This window comes from Onychomys torridus, chromosome 2 (assembly GCF_903995425.1).
Source record: "Onychomys torridus chromosome 2, mOncTor1.1, whole genome shotgun sequence".
NCBI classification, from domain to species: Eukaryota; Metazoa; Chordata; class Mammalia; order Rodentia; family Cricetidae; genus Onychomys; species Onychomys torridus.
The window spans coordinates 16,545,073-16,565,902 of NC_050444.1; the positions used below are offsets into that span (position 1 = coordinate 16,545,073).

Below are 20,830 nucleotides of genomic sequence, written 5' to 3' on the forward strand. Positions count from 1 at the left end.
ACTGGCCTGGTGATGCATACAGTACCTGAGGGGGCTTGTCTCCATTCTAGAAGACTGAAAATTCACTTCCTGGCAGATATTATACCTGATGCCACTCAAATCTCAGCCTTCTTACAACTCCAACTTTGACCCCCTTCCCTAAATGTCTAGAATCTAGATGGATCTTCTGAAGCAAACCTACTAAAGTATAAAGCCCACTGTTCTATGTCCTTTGTGGGAAAGAGGCTTCAGCTCTGTGGCTGAGATAGAATACCCCTGCTAATGAAGGGAAGAAATCAGGCCTGACCCAGGCCATGTAGATACCTCAACAAGCGTAGAGACTCCTGTGTAGTCAAAAAAGGTCAAGCCTTTGCAATCCAGGACCAAAGAACACTTCTCACAGGGGCAGGGCTGGGAGGCATCCTCTGTAGGAGACACAGGAAATCTGGTTAGAATTTGCAGATTTCTGCTGCCAACTTGGTTGAATGGGAGCAAAGCAACAGTGGCCTTGTAGCTAACAGTAATTCTGGACTTTTTCATTCTTAAAATTTTCAGTTATTTACCAAGTATTTCTGAGCTCTGTTTTTTGTTTGTTTGTTTTTGTTGTTCTTAATGGACTGTCAGAACTTTAAATGAGTCTGAAAGGATGTCTAGCAAGTTAACTCTAAGCACAGTGTAGACATTCTGAATGGTGCACTATCCAAATCAACTGCTTCTTTTGGGGTAGGCCCAGAGTAAGAGCCCTGTTTTTGCAATGTCTATAGCTCATGCACTTCAGTTTACATGTTAAAGCAAGGGTCCAACGCTTGGGAGTATTCCACAGCTTTGGAGGGGATCTGTGCTAACATTAATTTTCAGTTATTTCACAGTAAATCTGTATGTACAAAGCTCCAAGTTTGCCCCTATCTCTGTAAAAACCAATCACCACCAACCAAATAGCATGAGCCTATTTTACACAAATGAAAACAAGTGATCAAAATATATGAAACATACTGAAAATTATTACATGAGAGTTATCATCAGGAAAATACTACACAGTACCTTCTAATGTATTTTGAAAGCCCTGTCCTGATAAAGGATTTGTTTCAAACTTACAGTTTCAGGTCATTTTAACTAACTGACTAAACTAACTATGGAGGATGTTGGAAAATCTTCAAGTATGTTGTAGGTGACAACAAGTATGAGCCAGAGCCTATTCTTTTCTTCAAGTAGTTAGTAATTTGGACAGAACTTATACAGATGTGGTCTAAGATTAAATAAAACAAAGTAAAAAAAAAAAAGGTGTCCACTACACGCCTGGCACTGCAGCCCTGCCTCTGTTTCCCTGTTCTCCCACAGACATCCACTGTCCTTCTGAACACAACCATCAGACCCTCCAATAAGACAGAACACAGTACAGCTCAGGTCCTCCACTCAGTAGGTATCTTTGTCAGGCACCATCAGCCTGACCCCAAGACTTCTCTCCACAGCATAGGGATTCTTGTTTATTTTCTCCTGTAAATTGTGCCCCTGGTTCAGAGATGGGAAAGAATTAAGATGCAGGGAAAATAAAAATGTTCATTCTAAGTAAAGAATATTCACTCTACTTCCCACTGAAATGTTCATCTAGTCATAAATACATTTTTGTACAATTTAGAAACTGTTCATACTCTCAAAACATAAAAGTCTCTAATAATTAAGTATCACATAATTAAAAACAAATATCTATGTGGCACACATAATGGCTGTAGAGCCTGCATGGGACTAGGCTAGGCCCTCTGCATGGTGAGACAGGTGTGTAGCCTGATCTGCTTAGGAGGCCCCCTGTCAGTAGGATCAGAATCCATTCCTGGTGCATGAGTTGGCTTTTTGGAGCCCACTACCTATGATGGGACACCTCATGCAGCCTTGAAGCAAGGGGAGGGGCTTAAACTTACCTCTACTGGATGTGCCTCCTCATAGGAAAGCTTGCCTTCTTATAGAGGGGTGTGGGAGGCAGAGGTTCAGGGGGTGGGAGGAGGGAAGAGGGGGATCCATGATTGGTGTGCAAAATGAATGGAAAGAATTTTCTTAATTAAAAAAAATCTGTGTGGCACACATATGGTACATATATACATGCATACATATAAACATACACACACACACACACACACACACACACACATATAGGACAAAGTTAGATACTTAACATCTAGTAAGACTAATCATGTTCATAGCATATATTGGAATTCAGTATTTAAGGATTTCCTATGGAAATCCTTTTGAACATATTGGTTTTAGAAAATACAATTTTATGTGTCTTGTTTACAGTAGTATGTTAGAACAACTCATACCACTGGGTGTTTATCTTCCCAGCTCCACTCCTAGTGATCAGACACAGTAGAAATATTTACACTACAGACATAGGCAGGTGCTACAACTCTACTCCATATTCCCTGCTCCAAAAATTGTTTGTTAAAGAATTACCAGGACTATCACTGCTTAAAGATGGGTGCTTTTATTATCCAACAGCCTTAATTAAGTGAATTACTAACCCATGGAAATATTTGGTGCTAGAGTTTAAAGGATAGTGATAACAAAATTGGTAGGAAAATAGTTGCACTTTATTCTTGTGTTCAGTATTGTTCTGACAAAATGGCGTAGAACAAATATTTCATATTAAGTGACAACGTATAACTTTTTTTAAAAATTGTACTAAAAATATTCAATATTTAACTAAGGAAATGGAAGACTAATGAATTATAAAGTTTTCTGACATCTCAATGCCTTCTTTTCTTATTCTCCTTTTCTTTACCTTTTTGAGATTATAATGTAATTGCATCATTCCCCTCTTCCGTTTTCTTCCTACAAGCCCTCCTAAACACCCCTCCTTACTCTCTGTCAAGCTCGTACATAGCCTTTTTTTCCATTAACTCTGTGAAGATGTATTGCTGAACAGCCAATAGCTAGGCAGGCGGTATAACTGGCCAAGAGAAACTGAGAGGAGGAATCTAGGATCACGATTTCACCAGCAGACTCAGAACAAGTCGGATATGCAGTAATACAAAGAGGATTCCAAGCCACCTGGTTGCACTGGCTGGTTTTATGTGCCAACTTGACACAAACTAGAGTCATCAGAGGAAGGAGTCTCAGTTGAGGAAATGCCTCCATGAGATCCAGCCATAAGGCATTCTCTCATTTAGTGATCAATGGAGGAAGGCCCAGCCCATGGTCACAGTGGGTGGGGCCATCCCTGGGCAGGTGGCCCTGGGTTCTATAAGGTGAGCTGAGCAAGCCATGAGAAGCAAGCCAGAAAGCAGCTCCCCTCCATGGCCTCTGCATCAGCTCCTTTCCCAGATCCTGCGATGCTGCCTTGTTTGAGTTCCTGTCCTGACTGCCTTTAAGTGATGAACAGCAACACTGGAGTGCAAACCAAATTAAACCTTTCCTCCACAACTTGTTTTTTAGTCATGGTGTTTCATTACAGCAATAGAACTCTAAGACAAAGTGGTAGACTATGGATTGAAAATATACATATATGGGTTAATTTAGTTATAAGAGCTAATCGAGAAAGGTCAAGCTTTTATAATCAATATTAAGGCTGGAAAATGGAAAAGATCTTCTCCAACCCCACATCTGACAGAGGGCTGATATCCAGAATAAATGAAGAACTCAAGAAACTAGACATCAAAATGCCCAACAGTCCAATATGGGATATAGAGCTAAAGAGAGAATTCTCAACAGAGGGAGCTCAAATGGCTGAAAGACATTTAAGGAATTGCTCAACATCCCTAATCATCAGGGAAATGCAAATCAAAACGACTCTGAAATACCACCTTACACCGTCAGAATGGCTAAGATCAAAAACACTGAAGACAGCTTATGCTGGAGAGGATGTGGAGCAAGGTGCACTGCTGGTGGGAATGCAAGCATGCACAGCCACTTTGGAATTAATATGGTGCTTTCTTAGAAAATTGGGAATCAATCTCCCCCAAGACCCAGTTATACCACTTTTGGGCATATACCCCAGGAATGCTCAACCATACCACAAGGGCACATGCTCAGCTATGTTCATATCAGCATTGTTTGTAATAGCCAGAACCTGGAAACAACCTAGATGCCCTTCAACTGAAGAATGGATAAATAAAATGTGGTACATATGCACAATGGAGTACTACTCAGCAGAGAAAAACCATGACATCATGAGGTTTGCAGGCAAATGGATGGATCTAGAAAAAATCATCCTGAGTGAGGTAACCCAGACTCAAAAAGACAAACATGGTATGTAATCATTCATAGGAGGATACTACTTGTAAAACAATGACTAGACTGCTACACAACTCCAGGGAGGCTACCTAGAAAACAGGACCCTAAGAAAGACACATGGATCTCCCAGTGACAGAGAAATGGATGAGATCTACATGAACAACCTAGATGTGAGTGGGAGTAATGAAGGAAAAGGGTCAAGGGAAAGAGAGCTTAGGGGAGCGGAAGATCCCAGCTGGATCAAGAACAGAGAGGGAGAACAAAGAATAAGAGACCATGATAAATGAAGACCACATAAGAACAGGAAGAAGCAAAGTGCTAGAGAGGTCCCCAGAAATCCACAAAGATACCTCCACAATAGACTACTGGCAATGGTTGAGAGAAAGCCCGAACTGACCTACTCTGGTGATCAGATGGCCAAACACCCTAACTGTCATGCTAGAAATCTCATCCAATGACTGAGGGAAGCAGATGCAGAGATCCATGGCCAGGGCCCAGATGGAGCTCCAGGAGGGAGGAATTGTATGAGTGAGAATTGTTGAAACCAAAATTGGAAAAAGCACAGGGACAAATAGCCAAACTAGTGGAAACACATGAACCTATGAACCAAAAGCTGAGGAGCCCCCAACTTGATCAGACCCTCTGGGTAAGTGAGACAGTTGATTAGCTTGAACTCTTTGGGAGGCACCCAGGCCGTGGGACCTGGACCTGTCCTTAGTGCATGAGCTGGCTGTTTGGAACCTGGGGCTTATGCAGGGACACTTTGCTCAGCCTGGGAGGAGGGGACTGGACCTGCCTGGACTGAATCTACCAGGACTCCCTAGGGGAGTTCTTGCCCTGGAAGAGACGGGAATGGGGGCAGGTACTGGGAGGAAGCAGGGGAGGACGAGGAGGGAAGACAGGGGAATCCATGGCTGCTATGCTGATATGTAAAATTAAATTAAATTAAATTATAAAATTTTAAAAAGTTGAAAAGAAAGAAAAAACAAACAAACAAACAAACAAACAAAAATCCCAAAGACAGTCCGACAAGCAAGCTTGCTACATTTGGTACACGTAAATCTACATAGGGCTTGAAACAGCTTTAAAAAAAAAAAAAAAAAAAAAAAGTCCCAGACACACCAGAGCCCACTTTAAAATGCCCTGATGTGCAGCTGAACACTTCAGGAGCCCGTGAGGTTCCCTAGGTAAAATGCCAGAACTGCAATGGTTAGCTGAGGCTGGGACAGTTAGGAGCTCCTGCCTTTGCCTGCAGACCGGAATGGGAAAAAGCCAGTCACCAGAGGCATGTACTAGGCAGAGCCCTGCAACATAGTCTGGCCATTTAAGGGTTGGCTCATGCAGACAGAAAAATACTGCAGATGCACAGAAAGTCAGACCCTAACCGGGGAAACCTCTGAACAGATAGAGTATGGTTAAAAATGTGCTTAGATGCTGAAGAAAAGAAAATGGGTGTAGATAGTCATAGAAAAATAATAAACAGTTAAAAAATAATAAAGTCTTTAAAGAGAGAATAGAGTACTATAAAAGAAATAAGCCACACGAGGATAGAAAATACACAGGGCACGTGGACCATATTAGTGCTTTGTTAACTTTAAATATTTTAAATGCTAGTGAGCAAAATATGGCAGCTGCTGAGAGACACTGGATTATGAAAAGAGCTGCTGAATTGATCTAGCCTGTATATTTTGGGTATGTCTTAACTGTAAAAATGGAAGTCAGAAAATATGTTATGCTGGGGGAGACGTTATTTATGCCTTTGTTTCCACAGGAAACAAAAAGCTGTAGATTCCTTCAAAATTAATAAAGATCGTATTTGACTGGGGGAGACCTTCTGAAAATCTTGGCTACGCATATGAAGAAAAAAAGAAGAAAAACTACAAGACCGATGACATATTTGCTGCTCCCTCTAGATGGGAACAGCTCTGAAACTAGATGAGACGTGATAAATCTTCTTGGCTACAGAGTCCTCATGACTTATTATTACATGCCATCCTTTCATACGGTAGGGATGGAGATTTATATTACAGATTAGTTATGCAGTCCAAATGGCCTTATAAAGTTGACAGGTGCCTTTTACCTGCTCAAATAGGAAACAAAATCATCTTTAGATGACTTGTACACACCAATTACACAGTCCATACTTGTGTTAATACAGATATGTATGTTACCTCTACAGGTTTCTGAGTTTTCAGAAAAAAAAAAAAGACCAGACACCAGTGAAAACAAGTAGCCCAGGTGATCCAGTATCTCAGAGTGCCTCTGTTGTAGTTTCCTCAAAATCCTACCTCCAGAAAAATTCCAAACCTGCTGGCTAAGAGGGCCCAGCCTCACAGACTACTCTAGCCAAGACTTCAGATAAGCTCATACTTGCCCATCACAGAGACTAAACAAAAAATAATGCAGCAAAATCTCCCAGGATTTGACTATTATCCTAGTTTTCTCAGGGTCTCCTAAAGATGTCATCATCCCCAGACAATAGGAAGCAATCTAGAGAACATGATGCCAACATTCCCAAAAGTTGAGATAGATGGTTTCTGGTTGTTCAGTGGATGTTTGTCATTGTTTAGGGGGGTTAATTACAAGTTGTTTATTGGTCATGGTCAAGGCAAAAAACTAAACAGAGGAGGTTGGATTCAGCATTCCCTTTCTGAAAAGAAAAAGTATATGGAAAGGCATAAAGTATTGAATCTACTTTTAAACTAAAAGGTAACTATTAATCTCAAATATTTTACATTTGTGAGGATTTTTGTATATTAATACAAATTTAAGGTTATTTTTGTTAGAACATACTCTATGTACATTTCTACTCTTCTTTAAGGTACTTTTGTACATTGATATAAATTTAAAGGTTTTTTTTTGTTTTGGGGGGTTTTTGTTTGTTTGGTTGGTTTTGGTTTTTTGAGACAGGGTTTCTCTGTGTAGCTTTGTGCCTTTCCTGGAACTCGCTTTGTAGATCAGGCTGGCCTCGAACTCACAGAGATCTGCCTGCCTCTGCCTCCCTAGTGCTGGGATTAAAGGTGTGCGCCACCAACGCCCAGCTTAAGGTTATTTTTGTTAGAACATTTCTACTGTTGTTTAAGGTATTTTTGTATACTGATACAAATTTAAGGTCATTTTATATTATATATATGTTTCTCCTCTTGTTTAAGGTATTGTCCCTATGCAGCTCATCTTAAAATGTAATGTATAATTAAGAAACACACGTTATTAAGCTTATAGTCATGCCAGGTGTGTTTTCAAGGTTAAACAGATATTTTAGAAAGATTGGTGGTCCTCAAACACTTCAAGGACCTACAGAATACAGCATTTAAGGTGATTTAATAACATAAGGCTTTTCATGACAGTAAGACATGTCTGTTCCTGGCAGCACCAGTTTACTTCAAAGGAGGATAATTGGCATTGAGAACCTTCGTATGGAGTTTGCTCTCATTGTGGCAAAGTTAGCCATTTGCCTAGTGGCTCTAACTGCCCTAAGCCTCAACTACTACTAATATGCTTGCCAAAGTGGACAAACAGGACATAAAAGAAAGTGACTGATGAACTTTGCCAAGACAAGATAGAACAGTCCTTCAAAATTCCTGCTTCACAGAAAAGTCTATCATATATTCTAGTCTTTTAGGCTGAAGATGGATGTCCTAACATTGCAGAGGAACCTTGGGTGACAGTCCATGCAGCCAGCAGTCTCTGTTTTTACAGTTTTGGAAGTTCCTTGCTCTACACTTCCTGTTTATGCATGTAATATTATATCCTTCTCTGGTCTTTGATGGGGTTGAAGATTAGATAGTTACAGTTACAGTTTTCCTTGTTACCAAATTAAAAAAACAAATTCACAAAAGATATGTAACGGCTATGAGGGTGAGAGACATGAAAGCTTAAATTGTTTGTCTAAGAACATGTTTTAAGGTATTAAAGAACATATTTGGGCTGGTAATACAAGTTACAATAGAAAGTGGTTTAAAACTTTGGATTCATCAAGATAAGATACATAATGGAGTGATGTCTCCAAATTTTCCAACTACAAATAGACTAGACATCATGAATAAAATTCTTACTTGATAATCATTCTTACTATATATAATTTTACTGTATTAGAGTTAATACCTTTCCTTTTTATTTAGACAAAGAAAGGGAAATGTGGGATATTTGTACACTGTGTAAAGATGTATTGCTGTGATTAATGTAATAAAAAGCTGAATGGTCTATAGCTAGGCAGGAGGTATAGGTGGGATTTCTGGACAGAAAGAGAAAATTCTGGGAAGAAGAAAGTCTGGGTGGCCAGCCAGACCCCAAGGAAGCAGGAAGGAACTGGACATACAGTACAGAGTAGAGGTAGCCGAGCCACTTGGTAGAACTAGATTAACAGAAACATGTTAGTTTTAAGAGCTAGTTGAGATAAGCCTAAGCTATTGGCCAAGCTTTCATAATTAATAAGTCTCCATGTCACTATTTGTGGGCTGGAGCTGAAAACAAGCTTGCTACAATTAACTGCTATAATATATAATATCTAATACTAAATTATATATAATATATTACTAAATATATAAATGCAGCTGGTTCAGTCTATATAATGATACTTGTGCATATATGTTTTCAATCTTTTCTAAAAAGTATAATAATAATACTTACAAATAAGACTTTACAACAACAAACTATAACCTAAGAGAAATTGTTTGAAATTTAGAAAACAAGCCAATACATTAATTTTCTTCAAAGATTTGCATGTTTTTATCTATAAGCCATTTGGCATGATTTTGAGCATCTCAATATATATCCAAGGCAAGAGATTTATGTAATTGCAATAACTTTGTTTACTGAAGTCAAATTAAACCTTAGAATGGTTTATCAAGTTGGTGTTTTTATAAGGTACGACCACAATTTTATTTGTCAGTCTGAACTTAAAAATGCTACAGTGAAAACAATCTGTGTTAGATCAACTAGAAAGATTGCTGATGATCCTGTCTAAATGATTAAAAATGGATGACTGAAGGGCATGGGAATGTTTTTAAGAAAGTTTATTGTGTCTCTTCAACCCTGCCATATTTTTCACTGCTAAATTATAGTCTCCATTTTTGTTATTTTCTTGTAATTATTTCATCATATGTTATTATAGATTACTATAAAATACTTAGAATATATAAATTGTGATATGAAATGTTTCTTCTATCGTCTGAGTCTATGCTTGTTTATTTCATCTTTTATTTTTGTACATGATTTTCTTTATGCTTTCCTTTTAATCAAATGAGCATTTCAAGCCATTCAAAATAAAGTAAATCAAAACAAAATACCCATCCATATATTTGTGGATAATTATTTAGGTAAGCTATTTCAAAGAAATCAACCACCAGCATCCCTTTTAAACAAAAATAAAATCCTGATGGTGATGTTTGGAATTCACTGAGATGAAAATTTAAATACAATGGACATTTCTGAAATCTTCCAAAGTAATAGTAATTTTCATTTGCCACATCTCCTCGGCCTTGCCATTCCTCCTCTACAGATATAATCCTGTGTCCACGCTTCTAAGTAAATCAAGCAGCACAAGAGGAATCACATCATCCTCGATAAGAGCGAAGAGAATGCACGGGTAATAGCCTGCTGTAAGCAAATGAGGGAAGCTTGGAGCTTGTGTAAAAAAGATGACTAATCTATCCCCACAGGGCAGGTGGTAAATGATGGGCTCCACCATCATCAACTACAACAAAAACAAAACAAAACAAAACAAAACAAGGTTTAAGAAGACATTAACCATCAGGTGTGGGTAGGCAATTAAACCTAGAATGTGGAAGACAGCTCTTTCCTGTGGAATATTCATTAACCCTTTTAATTAAAAAGATATTCAGAGTTGCATAATTTAGGAATGTTTTCCATTTACTTCAAAAGATTCTGACACTCTGTGAGTTACTTGTAAATTTTAAAAGTGTCTTCTACCAGTATCAATTAACTATTGAGAAACAGAATTCTCTAATTTCTTCCTTTTTTTTTTTTTTTTTTTTTTGGCTTTTTGAGACAAGGTTACTCTGTGTGGTTTTGGTGCCTGTCCTGAATCTTGCTCTGTAGACCAGGCTGCCTCCTGAGTGCTGGGATTAAAAGTGTGTGCCACAGCCACCCAGCTACTAATTTCTAAGGAAATAAGGGGAGAAGAAATATTTAAAACAAACAATACTCTCTTTGGGAAAATGTGCAATTATTATTGAACATTTCAGTTACAGGTCTGTCCCATCACTAATCTCAACAGTCAATTAATACAGATGCACTGTGAATGTAAGCACCCTGTAAAGAAATATAAGCACAGTGGTGAGCAATGGTGATGGTGCTGGTGCTGCCTTCAATAGACGTGCAGTCAAATGGAGACTATTCAGCTCAGCCTGTAATTTAGGAAAGTAGCAGATACACAGAAAGTGTAAGGAAGAACCAGAAATAACTGACAATGCCCTCCCCGACACCACCCTCACCGCAAACACCTCCAAAGTCTACCTCCTAGTTCTTAGTACTTATGAATATGCTACCATACAGGGCAACAAGATCTTTGCAGATTTGGATGTTAGTGTGGGTAGATTATCCTAGACCATCCAAGTGTCAGGAGATTCAGAGAAGAGACAATTAAGAAGGGATCTGAGAGACCTGAAGATGCCTCAACTGGCTTGAAAATCAGTGTCAGCATGAACCAATGAATACAGATGGACCAAGTTGGAAAGGAGCAGGGGATTTTCCTGTAGCACCTCCAAAAGAAGTATATCCAAACTGTACCTCCAAAGCCATGCTCATGGGACTCCCTCCAACTCCTGGCACCATACTATAATGTAATAAATGTGTGCTGCTTTAAGCCACTGAGTGTAGGATAACAACAGCAGCAGTGACAGAAGTCTAGACATTTGAATTTTTATTTGGGGTTTAGGAAACAAGGAAGGGTTTCCGGAGGGTGGAAGCTTGCATAAACATTGGGGTCCACAACAGCAGAAACCAGACCTACTCTCTTAATCATTTACTATGTAGCACTTCTTACTGTTCCTAAGATCAAGTAATCTGAAAGGAATATGTGAAGTATTTTCCAGGTGAATAACAAAATGAAAACCTCATGAATGCAAAGAGCAAGAGTTACCTAGAGAAAACCTGTGGGAATGTGTGTGGGAACACCACACACACACACACACACACACACACACACACACACACACACACACACACACACACACAGCAAGTTCACCATAGCAACAGAGACTCCATAAGGCTCCTCTTAGCATTATCATCAGATGACCTAACATACTAATCATACTTCTCTAACATCTCTTCACAAGTTAACAATTACAGTTTTTATTCAGAAAAAAAAATGCCATGCCTTTCATCTTCTAATGTATGGAGATGGTTTTATAGGTTTGTTTATTCTGCTGTATGTCAGCTCGCCATCTGAAAAGGATGTTGGCAAAAGGGGATTTGGGGCTCTTTTCTCCTTTACCTAGTGCCTTTCTTTCTTTTTTTCTTTCTTTCTTCCTTTCTTTCTTCCTTCCTTCCTTCCTTCTTTCCTCCCTTTCTTTCTTTTTTTTTTTCTTTTTTTTTTGTTTTTGGTTTTTTGAGACAGGGTTTCTCTCTGTGTAGCTTTGTGCCTTTCCTGGAACTCACTTGGTAGCCCAGGCTGGCTAGTGCTTTTCTTATGCCTCACCTTGACTGAGCCTCTTTAGGTACTAGTCTTTATCCCTTAAACCAGCTGAATGTCTCCTAGGTGGCTGCATAACACATTTAACTTACCATCCTGTAAACTAAACACAGCTTCCCTTATAGACATGCCGGGATTCCATTGTTCCCTGTTTGAAAGTTTTAAGCTTTAGCATCATTTGTCTCACAACAGAAAAAAAAAAACAATCTGAAAGTCATGTTGGTTGATTCATTTTGAATGAGATTAAGGGGGGAGGGCAGGGTCACAGAAATGATACCATAAGTAGTGAGCCTAAGAAAAGGTTTTGGTGATGAAATTGGGAACAAGACCACAAGACCGTAAAAGGCTTAGAAAAGTGGGGGCAGGGTGGTGTGACTGAATAAGAGAGGCTGGCAGGAGGAGGAAGGGAGGAGAAGGAACAAGCTGCTGATGGTTAGGGACAAACTGGAGTGTCCAAAAAGTGAGAGAATGAAGACAGTGAGTGAATAGATAGATAAGATTTATATCAGCACCATATATTTTGAAATGCATTTCCCTATAATCTAGCCTTTTCTCTGTTTCCTATTCTGATTTCTTCTTAAGATAATATATAGTTACAAGGAGTATTTAGTAACTTCCAAATACAATGAGACTCTGGGGTTATTTTCTTGTTCTAAACTTTCTTCTGTTAATAGCTTACAGCTTAGGAGCTGAAGAGATGTCTTAGTGGTTAAGAGCGTGTACTATTCCTAAGACAGGACCTGAGCCTGATTCCCAGAACTGCTTATAGGGTGGCTCACAAGTCCAGGTCTAGGGATGCAATGTCCCTTCTGCCCCAGGCAGGTATTCATATTCACATGCCCCACCCTCAACCTCCCCACACATATACACATAATTAAAAATATAATGAATGAATCTTTTCAAATGATTTACATAGTAATTTCACATTGGCAAGTAAATCTGCATGCATAATTTCTATCATTTGAAACATGCTCAAACTTGTATTATAGCCCCAGGGTATGGTCACCAGAGAAACAGCCAGAGTCAGACCTCATATCATGCTTATGAATGAAGGTCCCATTCACTGCAACAGACTTTTAAAATTTTCTCCCTCTCATTGTTCTTTTTCTTTCTCACCAATGAATGATATTGAAATCATACAATGTATAATTCCATATCAACCTGTTGGGAATTTAGTTCTGGTTAGATATGATTTGGATTTGGTTAATTCTGTTTTTTTATCACCTAGTTGCTGTGCTGTTCTATGATGTCACTCATAATGCAGGGTCATGCACCAGTATTATTCCACTCAGACTGCACAGTGTGCATCAGTACTGGTCCACTTGTACTGCAGGGCTGTGTGTCAGTACTTGTATGCTCAGACTGCACAGTCATACATCACTGCTTCCTATATCTTTCAGTTTCTGTATATTGAAAGAAAGTCAACTCAACTCATGCTCTTAGAGGAGGATTAACTTATAGTGAATAAACATTGGCCTGGAAAATTTATCAAGGACATATCATTAAAACACTGTTGCTGTCACCTGACATTTATCCTAGGAAAGCATGAACCTGTAATTGATTTAGTTGTGTGAAGAAGAAATCTAAAATGTATGTGGGATAATGTTTGGGGGAAAGGTTGATCTATATTAAGCCGACATAGAGTTGAGACATTCAACTTATGGAGAAGGAAAAGGAGTTATATGGAGGCAAGAACAAGGGGCAGGAGTGGGAGGTGGAAAAAAGAGATGGAAGAAGGGAGAGGAAGAGGAGAGAGAAGGGTGAGGGGAGTGAGGAGAGAGGCAGAGGGATAAAAAGGAGGAGAAGGGAAGAAGGAGATGGAGAAAGTAAGGAGAGACTCTAGCTGAAGAACAAGGAAAACCTAAAGTTAGTGGGGAGCCAAAAAAGAAGGAGAGGAGAAGGGGATTTCTGTTCTCTGTAAATTCAAGTCAAAACATTCAGACTCCCTTTTCCTTAGAGAACTCACCGTTACAGTTGCCATTGGACAGGGAATTGAGCAAGGTGTTCTGTTCACACTGAAATCAAAAGGAATACAAAGAATAAAAACGTGAAACAATATAGCAACCAATGACAAAGCCCTGCATTCCCTTCCCCACAATGAGTGACAATTAGCTCCTTCAGATGTTTTTCTCTAGGCTTGTTTCAGATGCTGTGTGCAGTGAACTAGGAAATGAAGAAACAATTATGGGCTGGAAGTAAGTATAGGTTAGTTCAGTAGATACTTTGCTCACTGAGTCAGATGTTAGAACATTTTCTGACAAACTAAATTTGTTTTGATCAGAGGTGAGAAATTATCTCATACATGTTAGCCCCATGAAAATGCCTGAGAAACACTTATGAGTTGCTAGATGTCAGGGAGTGAAATCAAATTGGTTCTGTATTATATAGTTCAAGATGGATGCTATTTGTTTATCAGAAAGTGTACTTTTTTTTGGCTGTTGATGATGATGAAAATGGGTATTGTTCAGTGTTTACTAAATACCCGAGTCTTGATGACATTATTAACTGAGTCCTCAGAACCATCCTGTAAAGTTACTCATCTTGTGTTCCATTATGAAGGAATCAAGGATGAGAAAGTTAGAAAAACGGGCCAAAGACACAAAGCTAGGAACAGCTCAGACAGGAATCAAAGCCAAGGCCTTTGCAAGTTCCTACTCTCAATCACTGCTTGTACAGGTTTTCTGTATTAATCTTCAAGGCAGAGTGGAGAATCTATTTCCTCTATGTGTTGTCCAGTGCTACGGATTATATATTCCTGTCATATTGTTTCTTATACTTCTAAGATTCAATCTTTCTTTTATGTGGAATTCAGATAATGCCACCTACACTGTGTGGCTGTATCATAGGGACTGGCCTTCAGCAGGTGCAATTTTCCTTTCTTCCTCTTACCTTCTCTGAAGTCTCTTGTTCAGAAGAATTTTAAATAATGTATCTAGTTACTCTGCTTTCAGGAGGTGAATTATAACTTCTCCAATTCCTTAGAATTGGGCTGAACACAGTGACTTTCTGCCACAGTGCAGAATAGAAAGGGTAAAGATAGATGAACCTGAGAGAGAGCCAAGTCACTACATTGTTTGGGAATCAATATCACTCCAACAGTAATCAGTCATGTTTGTACTATGTACCTTGGCTAGAACGTGAGACTGCTCCTACAGTGTTTTCCCCTAGCCTTACAATGCAAAACACCAAACAAATTCCAGTACAGAGGCAAGCTACAAAATACCTGCCAGTCCTGCTCAAAACTTTCAAAAGCAGAAAATTTAGGAAACTGTCATAGACAACAGGAGCGTAAAAAGGCATGACAGTTAAATGCAACATGGAACATTAGCTAGAATCCTGGAAGCTCCTCCCCTCACCCCCCCAACCCCCACAAAAGATAATGAAACAGGTGAATTTGTTGGTTGCAGCTGGTGTGTGGTATGCAAGACATAAACATCTCACAGTGCTATGAGGTATAGAGAAGCTACCATATACCTTTAGTTTTTCTATAAATCAAAATTGTCAAAAGTAAAGCTATTTTTAAAATATATTTTGTCCTAACAAAATGCCAAATATAATCCCATTATATATAACACTGGTGTACGCCTGCTAACTAAAGGAAGAAGACAGAAAGCAGTATTGGGAAACAGGTTCTTTTTAGGAAGCCCTGGATTATACTACATTGCAGGGTTTTAGGTGAAAGATACTAAATTAGACAAATTTATTATGGGTTAACGAAATTACTTAAAAATATATCATTTTTTCTTAATACTACTTTGCATGGTGACTTTGGGCTAACACAATTCCCCCAAAACTATCACAACTGTGCACTGCCGTATAGTATAGAGGCTCTATGAAAGAAATAGGTTGTATATCAATGTGAACGACAATATAAAGGAGCAAGTTCCTGATCTGAAAACACTGGCCATGATCCTTAGTATTCCCCTGAAAGTGAAACCCTAAAAGTACAAAGGCAGGGCAGTACTGTGGAATAAGGCTTTTGTATACTGGTTTAATAAAATGCTGATTGGCCAGTAGCCAGGAAGGAAGTATAGGTGGGATAATCAGACAAGGAGAATTCTGGGAAGAGGAAAGCTGAGTGAGGAGATGGAGCAACATGCAATGGCACACAGGTAAAGCCACAGAAATCATGGCAACATATAGATTAACAGACATGAGCTGAGTTTAAGTGTAAGAGCTAGTCAGTAGTAAGCCTGAGCTAATGGCAAAGCAGTTTTAATTAATATAAGCCTCTATGTGTTTACTTGGGTCTGAGCAGCTGTGGACTGGGCAGGACACAGAAAAACTTCTGACTATAAGGCAGACGTCATATATTTACAATCTGTGGGGTCCCAAAGGCTCTCTTGTGTACAGGGTCTCACACTCATTTATTCTCTGATGCAATTATTTTCCAAGTATTAATAGTTACAGAAAAAAGAACATTATGCCTTTATTTCCAACTGTGACCATAAGAATCATGTATCTGGTCCTGCAAGGGGGGCAGAGGTCATTGGCAAATCAGCATGAGAACTATGGGCAGAGCATGAGGCTTTGGACAAAGGATTGTCCTTTTGCAAAGTTCTTGAGACCAGAAACAAGAGGCCTAAGATCTTCTATGTACTTGAGTGATACACACTCAAGGATATAAGAGAAAATGTCTGGAGAGTCAAGGAATGCCTCATGAGAAAGACAGTCGAGAAAATTAATGATATAGTAGCAAAGACTGCCCAGCATGGCAGCCTAAGAATTAGTCTAAGTGGTTTTGCACATTTCAGCTCTTTGAATCATCTTTATTCCAAATGAGGACCCTGAAACATAAGCTCATCTAAATTCCCACAGCTAGTGAGTGGCAAACACAGGCAGCTTGGCCCTGAAGCTCAGGCTCTGGAGGACTTGAGGTTCAAGGGCAAATACACATTTACCTTGACTTGTTCGGATGCACATTTTGTTCAGTATCTCTGATCACAGAGAATTCTTATAGAGATAAAGAAAGCTGAACGTTAGTGGGTTGACAGTGCACAGCAATAATCCAAGTACTTGGGAGAATGGGGCAGAAAGGTCATGGACTGCATAGGGAGACCCTGTCTCAATTTGAAGAAAATGAACAAAAAGTAAGGAAAGGAAAGGGAAAAAAGGAAAAGAGGGAGGAAGGGTGAGAGGAACAATTTCATAATAATGTTATAAGAGTAGTCACAATAATTTATGCTTCTCTGAAGTTGTTTACCATACTCCATACTCTGAAGAACTAGATTATCACATATTTATTTTAGAATAAATTTCTTAAAAATATTTAATATTGTCCTATTCTCAGGTTGTATTGTAAATGAATAGCCAAATATAATACTAAGTTTTTCCTGAGGAACAGGTCTCTAAACACATCTCTCCCCTATTGCTCTTTGCCTGAGGACATTTTTAGTGATCAGTAGTATGACACACATCATTAACATGACATTCCTACCTTGCTGACATCATCAGGTGGTTGGCTGCTGTCAGTTTCCTTTAGGATTATTTTCATTAGATCAGTATTAAATTTCTTTGCATTCAGGAAGACAAGTGGATTGTTTATTGAGATGATTTTTACCTGTTGCATGGTTTCCTTTTAAAGAGGAAAAAAGGAAGGTTCAGAACTCTGAATCAAGTCAGAAAAAAAAAAGAACAAAAAATAAAAACAATACCCAATCAGACGAAATCTTATAAGTCATCATATCACTTAATTATGGATGCAGTGTCTCTCTCTAAATCTTTAAATTTTTGCATTCGTTTATTTATTCTTGTTTGTAATCCCGACTGCAGTTTCTCCTCCCTCCTTTCCTCTAAGTCCCTCTGTCCACCTACCCATCCATCCACTCTTCCACCTCCATTTCTCTTAGGTAGAGGGCTGGCCTCCCATGGATAGCAACCAACCATGATATATCAAGTATGGATGCAATCTCTTAACTAACATTTTTGTTACAGAAATTTATTTGTAAGTCTTAATGGAATACCACATACATCAAGGAAATACACTCATCTGTACTGAGAAACATCAGCAACAAAACAAGTCCACAGCTTTTCAGGGAGTGTCTTTTATTCCTACTCACTGGGTTCTATGAGGCAACAGTCTAGACTGCCCATCCTCCCAAAAAATCTCTCTTTCATTCTCCCTATAAATTCAAATTAACTTACTGTTATTTTCACAGTGATGTGCATCGAACACAGCATCTCTCATACTCTAGGCAAGCACTCTGTTGCTGAGTCTATAAGCATTTTAAGAAAACTGAAAATGTGTCTCAAAGTGTCCACTACCATCCCTTTATCCAACACTGATGTAAGCCCCCCTCTAGCTAAAGTATGATTGTGCAATTGTAAGGAAGCCATGAGAGACAGTGTCTGGATTACACTGCATTGCCAGATTGTAGATGAAAGGTGTGGACAGGGAGAAGAAAAGGTTTTGACACAAAATATAATTACTTTGTCCATCTGTTCTTGGCAGCACTTGATGCTATCTGACCTAAACCCCTTTTTCTGTGACTTTGGGACAGGCATCTGATTGAGAAGATGGCCAGTCCTGTGCAATGATAGCTCCTTACCAAGCAAGCAAGGCATTACTCCTTCAGGCCTTAGTATTCCCATAGAAGAAGAGATGCAGAGACTAGCCATGCATGCAGGCAGAAGAAATAAAGAATTAGGTACGTAAATGTGGGTAATTTGTAGACCTCGCTGTTTGCTCATTTTTTAAACAAATGTTTAAAATATGTATTTCAGGGTTTATAAAACTGAAAATACTCAACTCTAGAAAGTGAGGGAATTGCAACAAATAATACAAGAAAGCAAAAAAACTTTTTTTTTTGCTGCCAATGTAACTTTTAATCAAGAGGCAATCACTTAGAAACTAAAAATAAATCATTAATGTTTAAGTCTGTCATACACAGTCATCAGATTTGATTGTTCCAGTAGTTTCAAGACAAAAAACCTAAATATTTCTTAAAGAATTAAGATCCCAGTTGCTGCAACTAAGAAATCCTCAACAGAACTGAGTTTGTTGAATGAGAAGAGAAATCCCAAGTTATAATGGGCATTTGGCATGGAGGTAAAAAAGGGGCTAGCACCATTTTAAATAAGGTAAAATTTTCATCCAACAGTTTGTATGCAAATTACGTTCAGTCTTATTCACATCTCTTATTTTTATGTAAAGTCTTAGGAAACCACTAAGATGTAACATTTTAATAAAATGGGGATTTTTATGAACAACAGTTATTATTATATGGGTGACAGAAGACAATCAAGACTTGAGAACATAAGAAATTTCTAGCATTGGTATTTGTCCTGAAAGTCCCTCATTTACACTAAGTTATACTTGGCCCAGAAGACAAGGATTACGCAGTTTGCTCACCAGGGAATTTTAGGGTGAAAACTCATCAACCTAAAATCATATTCTATCTGAAAGATGAGGACATCAGTGGGGGTGATGGGATTAGGGGTTAAATTCCCATGGGAAAAATATGAAAGAAAAGAAAGGCTGACTAGGTTGAAAACTTGAGCCTGGGACACCCTCCGAGGCTTTGAGTCAAACAGCCCTCTGTGAAGTAAATCTCTTATTGAAAGAACAAACCATTCTCCTGGGTGTCACAGGAAGACTCCTGATGTTACTTCCTGTTTTCAGGCTACCTGGAAAGACCTTGACATTGGTCGTTTTGGAAGGAGGCCAGTTCTCTGTGTTCTGAGGGGAATCATAAGGTAATGAAGCAAGTGAATAAGAAAACAAAGGAGAAATGTTAACCAAACATGTATCAAACAGGTTCAAAGTGAGGCCAACTTTTAAAAAATGGGCAAAAATGAATCAAGTGAACACTTACGTTGTTATTATTTTTCCCCCACTTTAAACTTTTCTGGTTATTATTTAAAACAAGAAACTAGAACTGCCCATTCCTGCCTAGTGGACTCTATTCTGGGTACACAGCCGCAGGCAAAGACTCTTGGCTAAACTCAGTAGGTCACAAAACAAAACCGACAGACGAGAATGTGGGAAGGGGATGAAGCAAGGGATGAGTTCATGGAGTTAAGAGAGAGATAAGACAGGATGGGGTAAAAGCAACCTGCATGAAATTGTCAAAGAATAACTTTAAATTTTACAAGATAATAGAACCCCAACACTCAGATGGCACCTTACACATGTGTAAAGCAAGCCAGTTTATGTAAATTGCATTTTTGTGAATGGTCTCCACTGTATATAACTCCATGCCTATTGGCATTCTAGTCAGAATCTCAGATTTAATTACTCTCAGCTAATAATTCAGTGTCACTGAATTTTCAATAATGTTTTTAAAATTCTTTGACAATTTCATCCATGCATACATATCATATTCACCACCCCAACTATGACTCGGTTATTACAACAGCAGTGCATGAATGACTTATTTTTTTTTCCAGTCTCTAGTTTTCTTTATCACTTAAGGAAGAAAAAGCTATCATTTTGGCTTATTTTATATAATTTAGTAATGGAAAAGAAGTTTTCAAATGCCTGAAGTAATCTCTGCCACAAGGCAATTGTGAACTGAAATTCTACAAACCATGATGTAATCTAATTAGAAACCTAAATTCAAAGAGATTTTTCTTTTTCTCTACTGACTAATGCATGTCCACTGCCATGTGTGGTGCTCACATATATAACACTGGAAACCAGTACCTAGAAAAATGGCACAATATTGTCAAGTAGCATAATTTGTCTAATTTTATGACCCTGCAGAACTGTTGTGTCCACAATGTTGACCCTTGAACGAAGAGAAAAGGAAGTTGGACTTACGTCATGCATCTCTGTCTTCACCTTAAACTCCAGTTCTTTCATGTTCGTTACGCTTAAAGTCTTTGCCCTAAATTCAAGGCAGACAAAAATTACAAGTCATTTCCTGATCACTATATTAACAGAGAAGAATCAAAAGCAGCAGGCTATTTTGTCTTGAAAATTAGAAATTATATGGTTTATACTCTATGGTGAATTGTCTAGAAGATATTGGT

At 38.6% G+C, this 20,830-nt stretch overlaps 1 protein-coding gene across 1 annotated transcript in view; it reads right to left on the reverse strand.

Annotated features, from left to right (window-relative positions):
- The window catches only part of Slc26a7 (solute carrier family 26 member 7), a 126,623-nt gene that overhangs the window by 7,306 nt on the left and 98,487 nt on the right, over positions 1–20,830 (reverse strand). The window contains exons 13-16 of the mRNA XM_036178694.1: positions 20,619–20,685; positions 17,295–17,432; positions 13,824–13,872; positions 304–404 (exon numbers count right to left, since the gene is read on the reverse strand). Of these exons, the coding sequence (XP_036034587.1) occupies positions 304–404; positions 13,824–13,872; positions 17,295–17,432; positions 20,619–20,685 (355 nt within the window). The remainder of the gene's footprint in view (positions 1–303; positions 405–13,823; positions 13,873–17,294; positions 17,433–20,618; positions 20,686–20,830) is intronic.